This window comes from Sinocyclocheilus grahami, unplaced genomic scaffold (genome assembly GCF_001515645.1).
Source record: "Sinocyclocheilus grahami isolate Dianchi unplaced genomic scaffold, SAMN03320097.WGS_v1.1 scaffold67.1, whole genome shotgun sequence".
NCBI lineage: Eukaryota > Metazoa > Chordata > Actinopteri > Cypriniformes > Cyprinidae > Sinocyclocheilus > Sinocyclocheilus grahami.
Genome location: NW_015505246.1, coordinates 1753258 through 1773161, shown reverse-complemented (window position 1 = coordinate 1773161; position 19904 = coordinate 1753258). Strand labels below are relative to the sequence as shown.

The 19904-nt window shown below is 36.3% G+C and overlaps 1 protein-coding gene across 2 annotated transcripts in view; it reads left to right on the top strand.

The window, feature by feature from the left end:
* slc9a7 (solute carrier family 9 member 7) overlaps positions 1 to 19904 on the top strand; it is a 44948-nt gene that overhangs the window by 4457 nt on the left and 20587 nt on the right. The window contains exons 2-12 of one of the 2 annotated variants that reach the window (XM_016272050.1): positions 986 to 1188; positions 2282 to 2359; positions 4565 to 4641; positions 5387 to 5499; positions 5673 to 5778; positions 6246 to 6387; positions 7120 to 7225; positions 7682 to 7770; positions 15522 to 15635; positions 16618 to 16729; positions 17175 to 17328. In XM_016272050.1, the coding sequence (XP_016127536.1) occupies positions 986 to 1188; positions 2282 to 2359; positions 4565 to 4641; positions 5387 to 5499; positions 5673 to 5778; positions 6246 to 6387; positions 7120 to 7225; positions 7682 to 7770; positions 15522 to 15635; positions 16618 to 16729; positions 17175 to 17328 (1294 nt within the window). Of the gene's footprint in view, positions 1 to 985; positions 1189 to 2281; positions 2360 to 4564; positions 4642 to 5386; positions 5500 to 5672; positions 5779 to 6245; positions 6388 to 7119; positions 7226 to 7681; positions 7771 to 8549; positions 8628 to 11640; positions 11718 to 12460; positions 12574 to 12746; positions 12853 to 13319; positions 13462 to 14215; positions 14322 to 14802; positions 14892 to 15521; positions 15636 to 16617; positions 16730 to 17174; positions 17329 to 19904 lie in introns of both variants that reach the window. The other variant, XM_016272049.1, reaches the window with a different exon arrangement.

Sequence of the window (19904 nt, the reverse complement as noted above, 5' to 3'; positions counted from 1 at the left end):
TTCTGGACCAAATAAAAGGGATTTTGTTCCTGTTCCTTATATTGTTCAGCAAAATAATGTTTTTAGTATCCTTGAACTGATTGAGGGGCAGTTATAGTGTCTACCAGCAGGGATAACTGCTAAGCTAACTGGTTCATGCTAACCTCAATCATTGACTCCCTGGATCCTGGCTCTGGATTGTGAATCCGTTTACATACAGAGTGTGTTTTCTAAGATGTCTGGATTACAGATTTGGGCACAGAATTGATTGTGTATCCTTGGATGTTAATTCATTTAAATTGTGGCCAATTTAATTTAGCTTTGTATCATATTTTATGTTCCTTTTAGCTGAAACTGACGTTAAGACTTTTGCTGCCTGTGAACAAAGCCAAGTTATTAGCTTTACTTTTGAGTACCATAACATGCACTGTCAGAAAATGTGCAAAAATTGCATCTTTAGGGGTACTATATCTGGTAAAAACAAAAAATCTGCAGATTTCTGTTGAATGTACTCAAATAAAGTGAAATGTGTTAAATGTGCTGCTGTCCACATACTCCCAGAATAAATGTGCAAAAACTTTATCTTTAGGGTATGTATTTGACTCCACAGAAATCTGCAGATTTTCCCTATGAAATCAGTACTGTCAAGACCTAGCATTGGTTTAAAGTAGTGTAATTTGCCTGATTTTAGCAGGAGGTTGTGCGATTATGGTGTTTTTTTTGCCTCCGTTCTTGTTTCACAGCCCATGCTGTGTGTGCTGTTGACTTCCTCTGGCACTTCATTAGTATGGAAATACCCTCCAACAGATTTGTCACAGCAGGCTCTCATCTCTACTCCCTGTCATCACACAGAACCCAATCTGCTTATACTGTGTTTTTAAGGAAAGAAGTGTAATTTCTGTGCCACGGCAAAAATAGATTGTTTCCAAACAAGTTTCCTTTTTCACAAACTAAGTGTATGTATTGAATTTGTATCTGAGTGGTTGATCTTCTGTGTGTCGAACAGGTTTGTTGGTGGGTGTTATTTTGCGATATGGCATCCCCTCCACCAGTTACCATAATAAAACTCCTCCGAGTTGCACCCTGCAGGAGGGTCCTCTCAGCACGGTGCTCCTCAACGTTAGCGGAAAGTTCTTTGAGTACACACTCAAGGGGGAGATCAACCTTAAAGAAATCCACAGTGTGGAGCAGAATGACATGTTGCGCAAGGTATGTCAGCAACAGCATACATACACACATAAAAACGGTTCTGATAATCCTGCAGCAGAGGTTTGTCAGAGGAAGACATTTTATTTTGAGCTTTAATTTCTGTCACCTGTGCAGCAGGGTTGTTGTTATCTAAAACTAAATCTAATAAAATTGTTTGTTAGTTGAAATAAAATAAAATATTAATATTAAATTTAAACACAAACTAAAAACTAAACTGGAATGAAAATTAAGGAAAGCTAAATAAAAAAATACACACAAACAGCATATAAAAAGGACTCAAAAAATTAAAATATAAAAATGAAAGTCAAATATATCAAAGTATCAATAATCACTATAATAGTATATAAATAATATTAACATTGTTGTGCAGATGTTTTAGACTTTGCATTCCAAGGCAGTAGCAAGATCCAGTCTTTAAGACTAAGAATAGTTGTTTAAGAATTTTTTTGTCCTTATCCATTAGCTTAAAGGGATAGTTCACCCAAAATGACAAATTCTATCATCATTTACTCACCTTCAAGTTGTTCCAAACCTGTAAGAGCTTCTTTCTTCTGTTGAACACAAAATATCTTTTTTTTTTTTTAAGAATGTGGGTAACTAAACAGTTTCTGGTCCCCAGTGACTTCCATAGTATTTTTTCTATACTATGGAAGTCAGTAGGAGCCAAAATATTTTGGTTACATTTGGTCACATTCTTCCAAATATCCTCTTTAGGTTTAACACCATAAAGAAACTCAGAAGTTACAAATTATGAAATTAAATGATAGATATCCTCTGCTACTGATCTGAACAGCAAACAGACAGCAAAGATAAAAACTGTAAATTAGTCATTAGAAAGCCTATCATTATGACACCTCAACATCCTCCTAATTTTTGTATATACCCAAAAATACAAGCCCCAGTAATGTCTCACCACAACTTCCCTTTTCAATAGATTACAACTTCCCTTTTCAATGTTGAATACATCAACAAATAATTAGCAATTGCAATTTTAAACAATTCATAAAGTCTTTAACCAGATTAATAACATTTTGTTTATTTTAAAAGTCTATTACAAGCAATTGTTTGTAACAATTAAATATATTTCTTCCAGTTGACCTTTGACCCAGAGGTGTTCTTCAACATTCTGCTACCTCCCATCATATTCCACGCTGGATACAGCCTCAAAAAGGTATGTGTTTTATTGTGAACTGGGATTTACCTTTACTCGTTTTCTTTCGTTTTATAATTAGCAATTGCAATTTTAAACAATTCATAAAGTCTTTAACCAGATTAATAACATTTTGTTTATTTTAAAAGTCTATTACAAGCAATTGTTTATAACAATTAAATATATTTCTTCCAGTTGACCTTTGACCCAGAGGTGTTCTTCAACATTCTGCTACCTCCCATCATATTCCACGCTGGATACAGCCTCAAAAAGGTATGTGTTTTATTGTGAACTGGGATTTACCTTTACTCGTTTTCTTTCGTTTGACTTGTTTAGTAGAGCGTTCATCCATAAAGGTGCTTCTTTACCACTTTACGTTATGAAATTTTGAGATATGATCTAGTCTAATGCAACCTGATCTCTGTTCTCTCATCGTTTTGCTTCAGCGGAAGGTTAGCCGTAGAAGAGAAGTGCGATGCAGACCAGATACTCATGATCAAGAGTGTCTTAACAGCTGGCACCTTTCAAACTGTGTTATAGTTAAGTTAATGTGTATTTAACATGGGAAGTCATATTGTGACCTTTGAGTATAATTTATAAAGCCAGGTTTGGTTTTAGTGTTTACTAGCATTATTGTTCCTCGTGACCTGTAATTCAGTGGCTTACAGTGTTACTTTGGGCTATTTATAGAAGAATTACAGTGCTTTTTGGCAGTAAACAGTATTGGCACAAACACATTGAAGTAGTGTACAGAGGCATTGCTTATTATTTTGCTTATTGTTTTTTTTTTACACTTACTTGAAATCTTTGAAGTCATAGTTCATCCAAAAAGAGATATTTTTGTTTTGTTGGCTGGGTATTTGACACCCAAGTACATGATAGTACAATGTATTGGACATGGTGTACTTCTATTCTTAATCCTTTTCATTTGTGTCAAATTAGCGTGTCAACTCTTTCCATGTAGTATGGGCTTTTATTCGAAGACATCACTGAAGTACTCTGCCATGTAGACTGCAATGCATAATTTCACCATTTGCACTGAACAGAATCTAATGTAACAGAATCTCCATACATTATCTACTCAATACCCTTTTTGGTTGATTTTACTGCAGTGTTAATCAGGTGGATATCATGTTTATCACTCTTGGATTCCAGATATTTCAGATTGTGCTGAGTGTGCAGGGAGGCCCTGAGGCAGTGAGAGGAATGGGTTTCTGCCAGCTGTGTGCGTGTTTGATACACAAGGCTACTTTGTTTCCTCTCTTTGTACCACATTAGACTTTTTTTGATAAACCTTAGAGAATGAAGGAAAAGTGTACTGCTCCGAGATTGTATACATTTTGGCAGTAATTCAAATTAAAATGTTCACAGCACCAAAATTTCACACCAAGCTTTCGTCTTGTATTGAACAGGCCTTAAAGAGAGAGTTCACTGAAAAAATAAAATTCTGTCATCATTTTCTCACTTTCAAGTTGTTCCAAAGACTTTCTTCTGTGGAGCATAAAAGAAGATATTTTGAGAAAAATATATATTTTTTAATTTTGTCCGTACATTGGAATACAGTGGTAACCAAAACTGTTTGGTTACCATTCAAACTATCTTGGGAAAACAGCATGAGGGTAAGTAGGCCTAAATGATGACATAATGGTAATTTTGGGCTAAACGGGTTTTTTTTTTTACACTTTAAAGCCACCACAAAATCTGCGCTCAGAGAAAACTCCCCTGAATTTCCAAGAATTGCAATTCTTTTCATAAAATTCGAATCAAAATATTTTTTGTTTTTGTTTTCTTCTGTCGATAGAAGTGTAATACTCTGTTCCACTTAACAGAATAGATTATTAAATACATTCTGCCAGTATGTATTTTTAAAAAATGACTTTTCCCCCCTTAAAATCAGCACAAAAATGTCAAAAAACCCCAGATCAGATCGATAAACACATTAGAATGAAGGTGAGAACATAGGCTAAAAAAAAAAAAAAAACTATCCGGGTTATGAACAACATGAAGATGAACGAAGGTCTTACAGGTTTGGAACGACATGAGGGTGAGTAATTGATGACATAATTTTCATTTTTGGGTGAATTAACCCTTTAAATGCAGCCTTTGCCGATATAGTATTTATTATATAAAAATACATACAACAGAGAATTAACTGTTTTCTCAGGACAAGGATATTTTTACACTTCTTTTTTTGTTTGTTTGACATGCTCTTCCTTGTTCCTCCAGAGACACTTCTTCAGAAACCTAGGATCCATCATAACTTATGCGTTCCTGGGCACGGCCATTTCCTGTTTTGTCGTTGGGTAAGTCACTAAGGTTCAAAATATTCCCACAGACCATGAAACATTTTACTTACAGACAGTGGATCAGCCATGACATGCCTCAGAAACTTTTTACAAATTTTACAGATGAAACAGAGCTATACTATGGAGTGACTACTTTTGATTACGATTTAAGTGATCTTACAAAAAAACACACAAAAAAATACAAAAGGTGGCCAGTTACAGCATGTAAATCTATACACTTTCTAACCTAAACTATTAAAAAAGTTATTTGTGTGCTAACCAGTGACATACAAGAGCCAGGTTCAGGCACGTAGTGGAATTTATGGCACCAGTAATCAGCCACCATCAGATTCATTTCTTCATTTGCTGTCATATGAGCTCCACCTTCACGCTTAGTACCTTGAGCACACATTTTGTCCGGCAATGCAAAAAAGCTTTTCAGTGTTAAATATCAGTGTGTCAGACATGTTTAAAAACTGGTTTAATATCAGCAGGTTCATTTGTCACATTACACAGGGAAAAGTCAACTTACATTGCATTGTGGGATACAATATTCTAGCAGTGTGCTTTGTTGTATACTCCACATTTTGGAAAATGTAGTTGGTTACCTGGTTGTTTTTATATATATATATATATGCAAGGAACATTTCAGTAACAAGCAAATAGTATGAATAGTATTGTAATGTGCCATTATAAACATAGCTTGCCTTTGAGTTGTGGTCTTACAAGCCTAGGTTTAAATTTTTTTTTTGTTTTGTTTAAGAAACCTCATGTATGGCGTGGTGAAACTGATGCAGGTTTTGGGTCAACTCACTGACAAGTTCTACTACACAGACTGCCTCTTCTTTGGTGCCATAATATCTGCCACGGATCCAGGTACTTCATCTCTCTCTTCCTCCATTTTTGTCTTTGTTCTCTTTTCAGGTCAAATAAACTTGCTGTTAAATGCTGAAATCTTAGCATCTTTTTTATGAACCGACTAGTAAGTTGTGCATTACCATTCAGGATTTCAATACGTTTTGTTGCTGATTTGTGTGTGTTATTTTTAGTCACAGTGCTTGCGATCTTTAATGAGCTCCATGCTGATGGTGATCTTTATGCACTGCTGTTTGGAGAGAGTGTCATGAACGATGCAGTCGCCATAGTCCTTTCATCGTAAGTCCCAATTTCAAACAGTATTACTTTCTTGTTCCCTTTCTGTTGCTTCAAAAAATGTTAAAATCACCATGTTTGGTCTGTGGCAGTTGGTGGGATTTCCCAGGCTGCCAGCACAAGAGGGGGTGCTGGGGACATTTTCACTGTAATGCTGAATAGTACAAATTAATAATGCTGCAACTCCAGTTGTGTTTCAGGAAGGCGCTCTGACTCCCCCCTTTGGACACAATGAGCTAAAGCTGATCGTTTCTGATTTTCTTTTTCGGGGCCACTTTCACAATTTGTCAGTGTAGGCAGATTATCACAGCAAAAGGGTGTTGTTTAGACTTTGGTTGGGGGGAAAAAAGCATGCATATAAAATAAATAATTTTAAAATAAAATAATGTGCATTTTCAGGCAATCTGTGTAATCAGATCAGCATAGTCAGTTCATTTAAAGATTTGGATTGTTTTGTTTTTGGCATGCAGGTCAATTGTGGCGTATCAGCCTTCAGGAGCCAACACACACACATTTGATGCCTCTGCCTTCTTCAAATCAGTGGGCATCTTCTTGGGCATCTTCAGTGGCTCTTTTGCTATGGGTGCAGTCACTGGAGTAGTCACTGCCCTCATATCCTTTTGCATGTTGTCATTAAATTAGTCTAAATATATTTAGGTTTATGCAAATAAGTTGTGTTGATGTCCTTTTGGCTTCATTGTGATGTTGATTCTTTTACCTATTTGCAAAATTAGTTACACTGTAGAATTATCCTTTAAACAGCGGCTGATTTCTGTCAAGAGAAAAGTACTTGGAGTAAGAATATATTCTTTTAAATATATTGCTACTATTTTAACAGAAGTCACAGTAAAAATATTTATAAGCTTACAAAAGAATTCTTTTGCAAATAAATGCTATTTTTTAGCCTTTCTATTCATCAAAGAATGCTGAAAAAACATATCACCGTTTCCACAAAAATGAGAAGCAGCGTAACTGTTTTCTTTCGTCTTTGATAACATTTATTGAGAACCAACGTATTAGAATGATTTCAGAAGGATCATGTGACACCTAATAACTGAAGAAATGGCTGCTGAAAATTTTGCTTTGTCATTCATTTAAAAATATATTAAAATAGAAAACAGTTATTTTAAATTTTAATACTTTTTCAAAATATTACTGTTTTACTATGTTTTTGGTCAAAACAAAGCAAGCTTTGATGAGTATAAGAGACACTTTTTTTTTGCCCCTCCAAAAGCATTTAAAAAAAACTTTTGAATGGTAGTGTATATCTTTATTGATTTGAATCTTTTTTTGATTAGCTAACTGATTATCCGATGTGTGGTTTAAATTCTTAACTTTATCCACGTGACAAAATTCACCAAGCTGCACTGTTTCCCTCTGCTGGAGACTGCTCTGTTCTTCCTCATGTCTTGGAGTACTTTTCTACTGGCTGAAGCTTGTGGATTCACAGGTGGGTGTTCGTGTAGGTTGGTAATGAAAGCATAGTGGTTAATCTGCTGGGTAACCCAGAGGTTAAACTATAATATAGAGTAATACGGAGCTGCAGCTGCTTCCCCTCTAGGAACAGCAAAACATTTCCTGCTATAGTTAAATATCAACTGGAATAATAGTATCATTTTCTGGTTTTAGAAAATCATCTGTTCAGGTTTAATGTGCTTTATTAGCAATAGCATGACAACAAATTTACATTCATGTTCATGCCATATCCTTTGCATACAAATATGCAAATACAATTCTGCAACCTAAAACTTCCTCCATGTTGCTGAATGCTGGCATTCTTGATGTGTAAATGTGTTCAGCCAATTGCACTTATGTCACCTCCAACCTGTACTGAAATTGTATCCCATCCCCCACTTGAAAGAAAAAAAAAAGGCACAAATGATGCTAATATCCGTTACTATTCCAGGTGTTGTCGCTGTGCTGTTTTGTGGAATCACACAGGCCCATTATACCTACAACAATCTGTCGGAGGAGTCAACTAAACGTACTAAACAGGTAAAATATTTTAGCCTTGTTTCGGGTAAAATATGTGAACATTTGGATTTTAGTTGCTTTCAGAGCAGCTGGTATAAAACCAGAATGATAATAACTTTGAAAACGTAAGGTATGTAGAAAGAAAGCAGCAAGGATGTTTTTTTGGGGGATGGGAGCCCTGCATATTCTACTTCAAAAGATGCTTTGATGCAGTGGGGCCACAAGTCGACGGATAGTGCTAAGTGAATTCCCAGCACCCCTGTGGTGTCGTCAGAGCAGTGCAATGTGATGAAGTGAGGTGGGGTGCCTACAGTAATTATGACAGCCCTGTGGCACTGGATTTCTCTCCAGGGAGCCATACTCGCTATTTTCAAAGCTCCTGTTTATGGAGAGAAGGGTTAAAATTTATAGACTTCAGAAGTTATAGTCACAGGAATTGAAGATATCGGCCTCAATTTAAGATCTAACATATGTTACAAAAGTCACTGTAGAGTATAGAGAGGTGGAGCATGCATTTCTAGTTGACTTAGGACTTGATTTTGAAAACGTGTCATTTGCTTTTGTGAATGTTGCTTTAGCTGTTTTGTTGACCAAATGTGCTGTTGTCAGGTGCATATGGCTTCATGTGTGGCATGTTTTTTTGCTGTTGCAGTTGTTTGAGGTGCTGCACTTCCTAGCAGAGAACTTCATCTTCTCATACATGGGCCTGGCGCTCTTCATTTGTTTATTTTAAACAGTTTACGTATTTTATCTATTATAAACATTTGTTTGTAACAATCACATTTTTTTTTTTATTGCAGTTGACCTTTGACCCAGAGGTGTTTTTCAACATTCTGCTACCTCCCATCATATTCCACGCCGGATACAGCCTCAAAAAGGTATGAGTGATATTGTGTGCTGGGCAGTTACCTTTACTCCGTTTTAGCTTTCATTTTGCTTGTTTAGTAGAGTGTTCATCCATGAAGGTGCTACTTTACCCCTTTACATTATGAAATTTTGAGATATGATCTAGTCTAATGCAACCTGATCTCTGTTCTCTCACTGTTTTGCTTCAGCGGAAGATTAGCCTAACTGCAAGAGAGAAGTACGGATACAGAACAGATACTTATGATCAAGAGTGTCTAAGAGCTGGTCAAAATTCACTTATATTACACTGGCACCTTTTAAATTGTGTTATAGTTAAGTTAATGTGTATTTAACATGGGAAGTCAGATTGTGACCTTTGTGTATTTTAAAAGCCAAGTATAATTTTAGTGTTTACTAGCATTATTGTTCCTCATGACCTGTAATTCAGTGGCTTGCAGAGTTTCTTTGGGCTATTTATAAAGAATTACAGAGCTTTTTGGTAGTAAACAGTTTCGGCACAAATACAGACACATTGAAGTAGTATTCAGAGGCATTGCTTATTATTCTGCTTATTGTTTTTTTTACACTTACTTGAAATCTTTGAAGTCATAGTTCATCCAAAAAGAGATATTTTTGTTTTGTTGGCCGAGTGTTTTACACCCAAGTACACAATAGTACAATGTATTGAACGCAGTGTACTTCTGTTCTTCATCCTTTTCATTTGTGTCAAATTAACTAAAGTGTCTACATTTTCCATGTAAAAAGGCCTCTTAGTCGCAGACATCCCTATAGCACTCTCTGCCATGTAAACTGCGATGCATAATTTCACCAGTTGCGTAGATCAGATTGTAATGTAACAGAATGCCCATACATTATCTGCTCAATTATTACCCCTTTTGGTTCATTTTACTGCAGTGTTTATCAGGTGGATATCATGTTGATCACTTCTGGATTCCAGATATTAATGTGAAGTTTCAGATTGTGCTAAGCAAGCAGGGAGGCCCTGAGGAAGTGAGAAGAATGGGTTTTTGCCAGCTGCGTGTGTTTGAGACACAAGGCTACGTTGTTTCCTCTCTTTGTACCACTTTTTTGATGAAAAAGAGAGTTGTATGAATTATGGCAGTAACTGCAATTAATATGTTTACTGCACCAAAATTTCACACCGAGCCTTCTTCTCAAACTGAGCAGGCCTTAAAGGGATAGTTCACAGAAAAAAAGGAAATTCTGTCATAATTTTCTCACTTTCAAGTTGTTCCAAACATGTATGACTGACTTCATTTTGTGGAGCATAAAAGAAGATATTCTGACAAATGTCTGTGTTTTTTTTTCTTCCATAAAATAAAAGTCAGTGGCAACCAAAACTGTTTGGTTACCATTTAAAAATTCTTCTTTTGTGTTCTGCAGAAGTCATAAAGGTTGGGAAACCGCATGAGGATGAGCAAATGATGACAAACTGTTCATTTTTGGCTTAACTATCCCTTCAAAACCACCAAAAAATCTGCGCCCACAGAAAACCCCTGAATTTCCCAGAATTAGTTTCTGTTTTTCATAAAATTCAACAGGTCCTTCATCCATTGCGTACTCATTTATTAATTTGACCAAATTTGATTGTTTTGTTGTCGATATGAGTGTAATACTATCAGTTCCACTTAACAGAATCTACAGTATTTAATCTCAATATATATATTTTAAATATGATTTTAACACAGTAATGTCAACACAGGCTAAAAGACTATCCGGGTTATTAACAACAACGTCTGAAGTATAGATGTCAACTAAAATGCATAACTTATGGGCGCTTGCATTAGATTTAAGACCATTTACTCTGAGGAACTCCTGTAAAAGTATTTGTTCTCCGATCCTCTTCTTTAACTTTTGTTAGTTTCATTCAGCTCACAGTACTACTGATCTTCTTTCTCTGTATGATAATGGTTTCATTTCTTGAATATATGCATAAATTATTTCATATTTGTGCTCCCAAGCTGTTTAACTAGCTTAGGTGACTGCAGTTTAGTTTGGGTAGTAACAAGGTTTCTTTCTGTAAATTGACTTTATTTCTATCTTAGTGATTACTATCAGTTCCCATCTACTGATTGCACAGCCACAGAAAGACCATAGTCAGAAAGAACCGTGCTGGAGTTTACAAAAACTGCAACAGAAGAAGCCCTTTTGACAGTGGAAGAGAGAGAGGTTTAACATCAAATTTATCTTGTAGTTGCTGCACTCTGAAGCAACAGAGTGACTCGGCATATTGTGACTGATACTCACACAGGAAAAAAAATCGCTGTCTTGCTCTGTAAAAAAGCAAGGACTGAAAAATAGAAGAGTAAGCATGACAGTGTGCCAGGCAAGTGTCAAGATGAAGACTAATAGTCTTCTGACATTGTACATCATGAGGAGGAAAGTAAAATTTATTTATTTATTCATTTATTCATTGTACCCTTAATTTCACTGTCTGTGGCTAATCTGCGTTCCACGAGTATTGGTTTTTGGGGTCAGTATGATTTATTTTTTTTATTAATTTTTATTATTTATAATTTTTTCCAAAGATATGTATACTTTTATTCAGTAATGGCACACTAAATTGACCAAAAGTCACTGTAAAGACATTTATTATGTTACAAAAACCCTATTTCATATAAATGCGGTTCTTTTGAACTTACTGTTCATCAAAAAATCCTGAAAAAAAAATTGTATTACGGTTTTAACAAGAATATTAATGAGCACAACTGTTTTCAACATTGACAAGAAATGTTTCTTGAGCACCAAATCAGCATATTAGAATGATTTCTGGAGGATCATGTGACGCTGAAGACTGGAGTGATGACTGCTGAAAATTCCGCTTCGCCATCACAGGAATATATCATATTTTTAAACTTTTAAACTGATTAATATTTCACAATATTACCTTTTTAACTATTTCTTTTAATAAAATAAACAGCCTTTGCTGATATAGTATTTATTATATAAAAATGGTACATACAACAGAGGTTGAACATGCTCTTAAAATGACATGGATTAACGTGCTCTTCCTTGTTCCTCCAGAGACACTTCTTCAGAAACCTAGGATCCATCATAACTTATGCGTTCCTGGGCACGGCCATTTCCTGTTTTGTCGTTGGGTAAGTCACTAAGGTTCAAAATATTCCCACAGACCATGAAATATTTTACTTACAGACAGTGGATCAGCCATGACATGCCTCAGAAACTTTTTACAAATTTTACAGATGAAACAGAGCTATACTATGGAGTGACTACTTTTGATTACGATTTAAGTGATCTTACAAAAAAACACACAAAAAAATACAAAAGGTGGCCAGTTACAGCATGTAAATCTATACACTTTCTAACCTAAACTATTAAAAAAGTTATTTGTGTGCTAACCAGTGACATACAAGAGCCAGGTTCAGGCACGTAGTGGAATTTATGGCACCAGTAATCAGCCACCATCAGATTCATTTCTTCATTTGCTGTCATATGAGCTCCACCTTCACGCTTAGTACCTTGAGCACACATTTTGTCCGGCAATGCAAAAAAGCTTTTCAGTGTTAAATATCAGTGTGTCAGACATGTTTAAAAACTGGTTTAATATCAGCAGGTTCATTTGTCACATTACACAGGGAAAAGTCAACTTACATTGCATTGTGGGATACAATATTCTAGCAGTGTGCTTTGTTGTATACTCCACATTTTGGAAAATGTAGTTGGTTACCTGGTTGTTTTTATATATATATATATGCAAGGAACATTTCAGTAACAAGCAAATAGTATGAATAGTATTGTAATGTGCCATTATAAACATAGCTTGCCTTTGAGTTGTGGTCTTACAAGCCTAGGTTTAAAAATTTTTTTTGTTTTGTTTAAGAAACCTCATGTATGGCGTGGTGAAACTGATGCAGGTTTTGGGTCAACTCACTGACAAGTTCTACTACACAGACTGCCTCTTCTTTGGTGCCATAATATCTGCCACGGATCCAGGTACTTCATCTCTCTCTTCCTCCATTTTTGTCTTTGTTCTCTTTTCAGGTCAAATAAACTTGCTGTTAAATGCTGAAATCTTAGCATCTTTTTTATGAACCGACTAGTAAGTTGTGCATTACCATTCAGGATTTCAATACGTTTTGTTGCTGATTTGTGTGTGTTATTTTTAGTCACAGTGCTTGCGATCTTTAATGAGCTCCATGCTGATGGTGATCTTTATGCACTGCTGTTTGGAGAGAGTGTCATGAACGATGCAGTCGCCATAGTCCTTTCATCGTAAGTCCCAATTTCAAACAGTATTACTTTCTTGTTCCCTTTCTGTTGCTTCAAAAAATGTTAAAATCACCATGTTTGGTCTGTGGCAGTTGGTGGGATTTCCCAGGCTGCCAGCACAAGAGGGGGTGCTGGGGACATTTTCACTGTAATGCTGAATAGTACAAATTAATAATGCTGCAACTCCAGTTGTGTTTCAGGAAGGCGCTCTGACTCCCCCCTTTGGACACAATGAGCTAAAGCTGATCGTTTCTGATTTTCTTTTTCGGGGCCACTTTCACAATTTGTCAGTGTAGGCAGATTATCACAGCAAAAGGGTGTTGTTTAGACTTTGGTTGGGGGGAAAAAAGCATGCATATAAAATAAATAATTTTAAAATAAAATAATGTGCATTTTCAGGCAATCTGTGTAATCAGATCAGCATAGTCAGTTCATTTAAAGATTTGGATTGTTTTGTTTTTGGCATGCAGGTCAATTGTGGCGTATCAGCCTTCAGGAGCCAACACACACACATTTGATGCCTCTGCCTTCTTCAAATCAGTGGGCATCTTCTTGGGCATCTTCAGTGGCTCTTTTGCTATGGGTGCAGTCACTGGAGTAGTCACTGCCCTCATATCCTTTTGCATGTTGTCATTAAATTAGTCTAAATATATTTAGGTTTATGCGAATAAGTTGTGTTGATGCCCTTTTGGCTTCATTGTGATGTTGAATCTTTGACCTATTTGTAAAATTAGTAACACTGTAGAATTATCCTCTAAACAGTGACTGATTTCTGTCAAGAGTACCTAGTAAATACAGTTTGTATATACATTGTTTTTATATTCATTCAAAGTCAGTAAGAATATAAATTTTTTATCAAAAGTCACAGTAAGTATTTTTAAACATACAAAAATCTAATTTCAAAATCTACAAAAAAATCTATAAAAATCTATTTCAAATAATTGCTGTTATTTGCCATTCTGTTTATCAAAAATGTTGAAAAAATGCATCACTATTTCCACAAAAATAGGAAGCAGCACAACTGTTTTCGATTTTGATAATATTTCTTGAGAACTAACTCAGCATATTTTAATTTCTGAAGAATCATGTGACACCCAATAACTAGAGAAATGGCTGTTGAAAATTCAGCTTTTTGTCATTCATTTTAAAATGTATTAAAATAGAAAACAGCTATTTTAAAATAATAATTTTTGACAATATTACTGTTACTGTCAAATAAACCAAGCCTTGATGAGTAAAAGAGACCCCCCCCCCCAAAAAAAAACTTTTGAGTGGTAGTGTACATCTTTAGTAATTTTAATCTTTGTTTGATTAGCTATCTGATTATTTAATCCGATATGTGGTTTAAATTCTTAACTTTATCCACGTGACAAAATTCACCAAGCTGCACTGTTTCCCTCTGCTGGAGACTGCTCTGTTCTTCCTCATGTCTTGGAGTACTTTTCTACTGGCTGAAGCTTGTGGATTCACAGGTGCATGTTTTGTTTGGGTTGGTAATGAAAGCATAGTGTATAATCTGCTGGGTCACCCAGAGGTCAAACTATAATATAATAAAGTATAATATGAAGCTGCAGCTGCTTCCCCTCTAGGAACAGCACAGCATTTTCTGCTATAGTTAAATATCAGCTGCAATAATAATTTCTGGTGTTTAGAAAATCATCTGTTCAGGTTTAATGTGCTTTATTAGCATGACAAAAATGTTACATTCATATTCATGCCAAATCCTTTGCATACAAATATGCAAATAAAATTCAAAAACTTCCTCCATATTGCTGTACCTGGGCAGGCCGTGTTGCTGAATGATAACATCTTTGATGTGTAAATGTGTTCATTCATTTGCACTTATCATCTGGTTGTTTCACTAGTCACCTCCAACCTGTACTGAAATTGTATCCCATGCCCCACTTGAAAGAAAAAAGGCACATGTGATGCTGATATCCTTTACTATTTTAGGTGTTGTCGCTGTGCTGTTTTGTGGAATCACACAGGCCCATTATACCTACAACAATCTCTCTGAGGAATCAACCAAACGCACTAAACAGGTAAAATATTTGAACTTTTTTCTTTTTTTCAAGTAAAATATATTAACCGTCGACTTTGTTGCTTTCAGAGCAGCTGGTATAAAATCAGAGGGAAATTAACTGTGACGAAGTTGAAAAAGTAAAGTATGTATAAAAGAGCAACAAGGATTTTTTTTTGGGGGGGGGAGACCTGAATATACGACTTCAAAAGATGCTTTGATGAAGGGGGGCCATAAGCCGAGGGATAGTGCTAAGTGAATTCCCAGCACCCCTGTGGTGTCGTCAGAGTAGTGCAATGTGTGATGAAGTGAAGTGGGGTGCATACAGTAATTACGACACCCCTGTGGCACTGGATTTCTCTCCAGGGGGCCGGACTCGCTATTATCAAAGCTCCCGTCTATAGAGAGAAGGGTTAGAAGTTATAGTCACAGGAATTGAAGATATTGGTCTCGGCTTTAGATCTATCATGCATTACAAAAGGCATTGTAGAGTATACAGAGGGGGAGCATGTATTTCTAGTACACTTAGGACTTGATTTTGAAAATGTGTCATTTTGCTTTTGTGAATGTTGTTTCAGCTGTTTTGTTGACCAAATGTGCTGATGTTAGATGCATACAGCTTCATGTGTGGCATGTTTCTTTGCTGTTGCAGTTGTTTGAGGTGCTGCACTTCCTAGCAGAGAACTTCATCTTCTCATACATGGGCCTGGCGCTCTTCACCTTTCAGAATCACGTCTTCAGCCCCATTTTCATATTTGGAGCCTTTGTATCCTTGTCTTTCAGTTTCACATTGAGGAGGTGGTAATGTGCATTAACCCCTAGCATTTACCTCGGTAAGAGTTTGACAGCATTTTAGAGAAGATGTACCTGCGAGCCAAATCATTTTAAATGCTCAAAAACATCTGGAAAAGTGAATGACTGTTTTATCATCTTGATTAATGTCATTTATTTGTTATATATAGGTTTTGAAGGAATAGCAAGTTACTATTGTTGTATTATTTTAGGTTCTGACACTGTCTTTCAGAAAGGACAAAAACACCATAAAAGTGATCAATTGGACTTGTGTGCAATATTACAAGCTTTGTGAAAACCATACAATACTGTACTTGTTTTTAAATGGCAAATTCTAATGTAATTTTACATAATTGTTCTTCAGCATTATCTGTGGGTTGAAACTTTTAACCATACATTTTTAAGCTGCATAATCTACAATAACGTTCAAACGTTTGAAGTCAGTAAGATTGTTTTAAATGTTTTTGACAGTCTCTTATGCTCAACAAGGCTGCTTTTATCTGATGAGAAATACAGTACAAACAGTAATATTGTGAAATATTATAACAATTTAAAATAACTGGTTTTTATTTGAATATATTTTGAAATGTATTCATATGACGACAGCTGAATGTCAGCAGCTATTACTCCAGTATTCAGTGTCAGATGATCCTCTAGAAATCATAGAAGCTCAAGGAACTCTCCCTATCATTATCAATGTTGAAAATGGCTGTGCTGCTTAATTTTTTTGTGGAAAATATTTTTTCTCAGGATTCATTGAATTGTAAGTTCAAAAGAACAGTGTTTAGGTCAAACTTTAGTAACAATGTAGAAGTCTTTACTGTCACTTGATTAAGTGTTAATGCATCCTATCAAATGTTAATGCAAACAGTTTTGAACAGTAGTGTAGGTCTAAATTTCTATTAACTTAATATGTCATATGTGAGAAGATTTTTCTTTAACATTTTGACTACTAGATAGCCATCTTTATCGGCCGGTCCTTGAACATCTATCCTTTGTCTTTCCTGATTAACCTGGGCCGAAGACACAAAATCAGAGGAAACTTTCAGCACATGATGATGTTTGCAGGTAAGGTGGTGAGCACACCTGGCTTACTTCCTCTTCTCTGATGCTTGCATGACATTAAAGATACAGAACCGTTCGATAAATACAATGACGTAGAATATAAATCGGTGCAATCAGTTTTGTAGCATCCTTTAGTGTCAGACTCTTTGATTTGAACTCTCTGTAGATTTCAGCACCCTGTTGAAGCTTATCGAGATCTAAATTAAGAGTGAAATGAGGCATCAGAATCAGAACATCTCTAAGAACAGCTCTTGATGTGGAGCAGCTCCCTCCAGACCAGCAACACCACCCAGCTAAAAGGGCAGCAGAGTGCAGAGCCCCTAAAACACAACTGATCGAGTGTGATGGCTGTTTGCCTGCTTAAGTGCACTTCCGTTCTATTTGTAGCAGGGCTGTCATTCTTACTAAAATATATTGTGACTGCTGTGTGTGTGTTTGTGCTCTGCAGGGCTGCGAGGGGCAATGGCATTCGCTCTGGCTATCCGTGACACCGCCACATACGCGCGGCAGATGATGTTCACCACGACCCTGCTCATTGTGTTCTTCACAGTTTGGGTGTTTGGAGGAGGCACCACACCAATGCTGTCCTGGCTACATATCAGGTCAGAGTTCAAGAGACCTGATCGGTGCCCTATCTGACCCATTTTTAAGAGTGAGAGGGATTTTGGAACATTTTTCATGCACAGGAAGTTCTAGAATTTAGGGTCAGATTTACTAACTGTCTTTTGGCATTATAATAGTACTGTCAGGATTTACTAAAGATTATATTGTGACTGCTGTGTGTGTGTTTGTGCTCTGCAGGGCTGCGAGGGGCAATGGCATTCGCTCTGGCTATCCGTGACACCGCCACATACGCGCGGCAGATGATGTTCACCACGACCCTGCTCATTGTGTTCTTCACAGTTTGGGTGTTTGGAGGAGGCACCACGCCAATGCTGTCCTGGCTACATATCAGGTCAGAGTTGCACAGGAAGTTCTAGAATTTAGGGTCAGATTTACTAACTGTCTTTTGGCATTATAATAGTACTGTCAGGATTTACTAAAGACGTGCAGTGAAGAATTAGCGCTAAAAAGTGGACTGTTATTTTGGCACCTGACCTTATTGAATATGCATTTGTTGGAGTTTCCCTTTCAGATGCAAAATTTATGAGAGGAGAGTATTAAAATGAATCACGCAACACGATATACTAACGTTTGCGCTCGTCAAATTACTGGTCTTTGCGCCATTATTTAACACTCAAAAAAAGCATGTCTTGAAGCAGGCAGTAATTTGCGCTGCTCTTGGTAGATTGAGCTGGTCATTGTGGAAATGATCTGGCTGCATCTGTGTTTTTTAATGTGCGCATTATCAGTAAATCACCCACAGAATTTTCCCCTCCCATCGGCACTTCTATGGAATTGCACTCTAACGTTAATTTGCCCTGTTTAGTAAATCTGGCCCTTTGTGTTTGCACACAGGATGGTAAAGCCTATGCTGTCCTTACAGAAAAAATGGCAACTTTGCCAGAATAATTCTGTAAAAATGCAGTGAAAATGTAAACATGTTTACAAAACCTATACATTTTAGTTTAAGACTGTAATTTTCGAAGAAATTGACATTTTAAACCAGTAAATCAAACAGTCCTTTTCTGCTTAATTAAGCCACACTGCTGCTAACATCTGTTTTGTACTTTAAACATGTCCTGACAACCACTATGATCACACATAAAAAGAAAGCTACATGATGAGTCCGAGTTAATCCTAAATAAATTTTCCACAAGTAAATACTAATGTAGAAGGCACACACAGTGTTACAAACACAAGCACAAAACACCATCATGGTAACACAATAATGCAATAAACAGTAATTAGCATGTGATGTAACATAAAACCCTACTGATAACAAACTATTAAGAAACAATTATTTAAACAAAATGCTATCAAATGTGAGCAGTCACACAGGGAATTCTGGGAATGCCAGTATACTTTTTGTCTTTGTAAATTATAATAAAGATTTGTTATTTTTTACTCCCACAAACTGTATATTTAACAGTATTGTACTGTAAAATTGCATTAAATGCAAGATTAGATCTAATACAATTTCTCAATATATGTAGTAAGGGAACTTCCTTTAACCAGTTAACAGGTTTTTACTTGTAGCATTTTTTTCAGTTTGAATGTTAGATGGATTTGGTTAACTTTGAGAAAAGACTTACACAGTCTGTCCAGCAGGTGGCAGAAAAGCTCACCATAAACATGTTTATTCATTTTTATTAATCAAGCAGATTTTGACAAATGAGGTCATATTTGATTTTCCTTAGTAAGACTGCTTATGACCATTTTGTAGAGGGTTTGAAAGGCATTTTAGACGGTGGCTGTTTTCACACATTGTTTGTGTGTCAACTGTGCGCTCTTTCTTTTTGGTTTGTTCTGAGGTGAAATGTTCTCAGAAAACGAACCACTCAAAAGCAGATGGGAGAGGTGCTGGGGTTGTTTATGTCGCCAAGAGCCTGTGTTTGTCTGGCCGTCCTCAGCAGGGGCTGGCTGATACGGCGCCATTAATAAGTGCTGCTAGTTTGTCAGAATAAAGAGGATTATTGAAGAGCAATGCTGATGGCAGCTGCTGTAGAATGAGATTGAGAAGCTCAGGTTATTATCTGCAAAACTGCTGTGCACTCAATGAGTCGCAAATATGCGTAGGGTGACCACAACGGGGTAAATAAAACAAGGGCAAGAATCGTAAGCAGTGTTAACAACAGTATTTCTGTAAATGAGTTGCTCTTGTCCGATAATACCAACAAATCAGGGCAATATGGATTAAAACTTTTTTTTTCAAACACCAACTAAATGGCTTTGAGAGCTAATGACTAGCCTTATGTAGGCTGACTGGAATTAAGACCGGATAGGAGTAATCGATTGCGTACATAACTGTAATTGTCTTGAGTCTCCTGCTGCTACATAACACTCCTAATGGAAGCTTTTTTGATGCATCATGATCACAATGTACTAACACCGTTTTTTTTTTTGCAGAGTTTTGCATGTGCACTGAATGCCTAGCAACCATAAAGATAACAGAGGTCAAATGCAAGAGGAAGTTTTCATAGTAGGATTTCTTTAAATGGATAGTTCTGCCTAATATTTAAATTCTGTAATTTACACTCCTTCATGCTAGAAGAACATGATTGAATGTTTTTTTTTT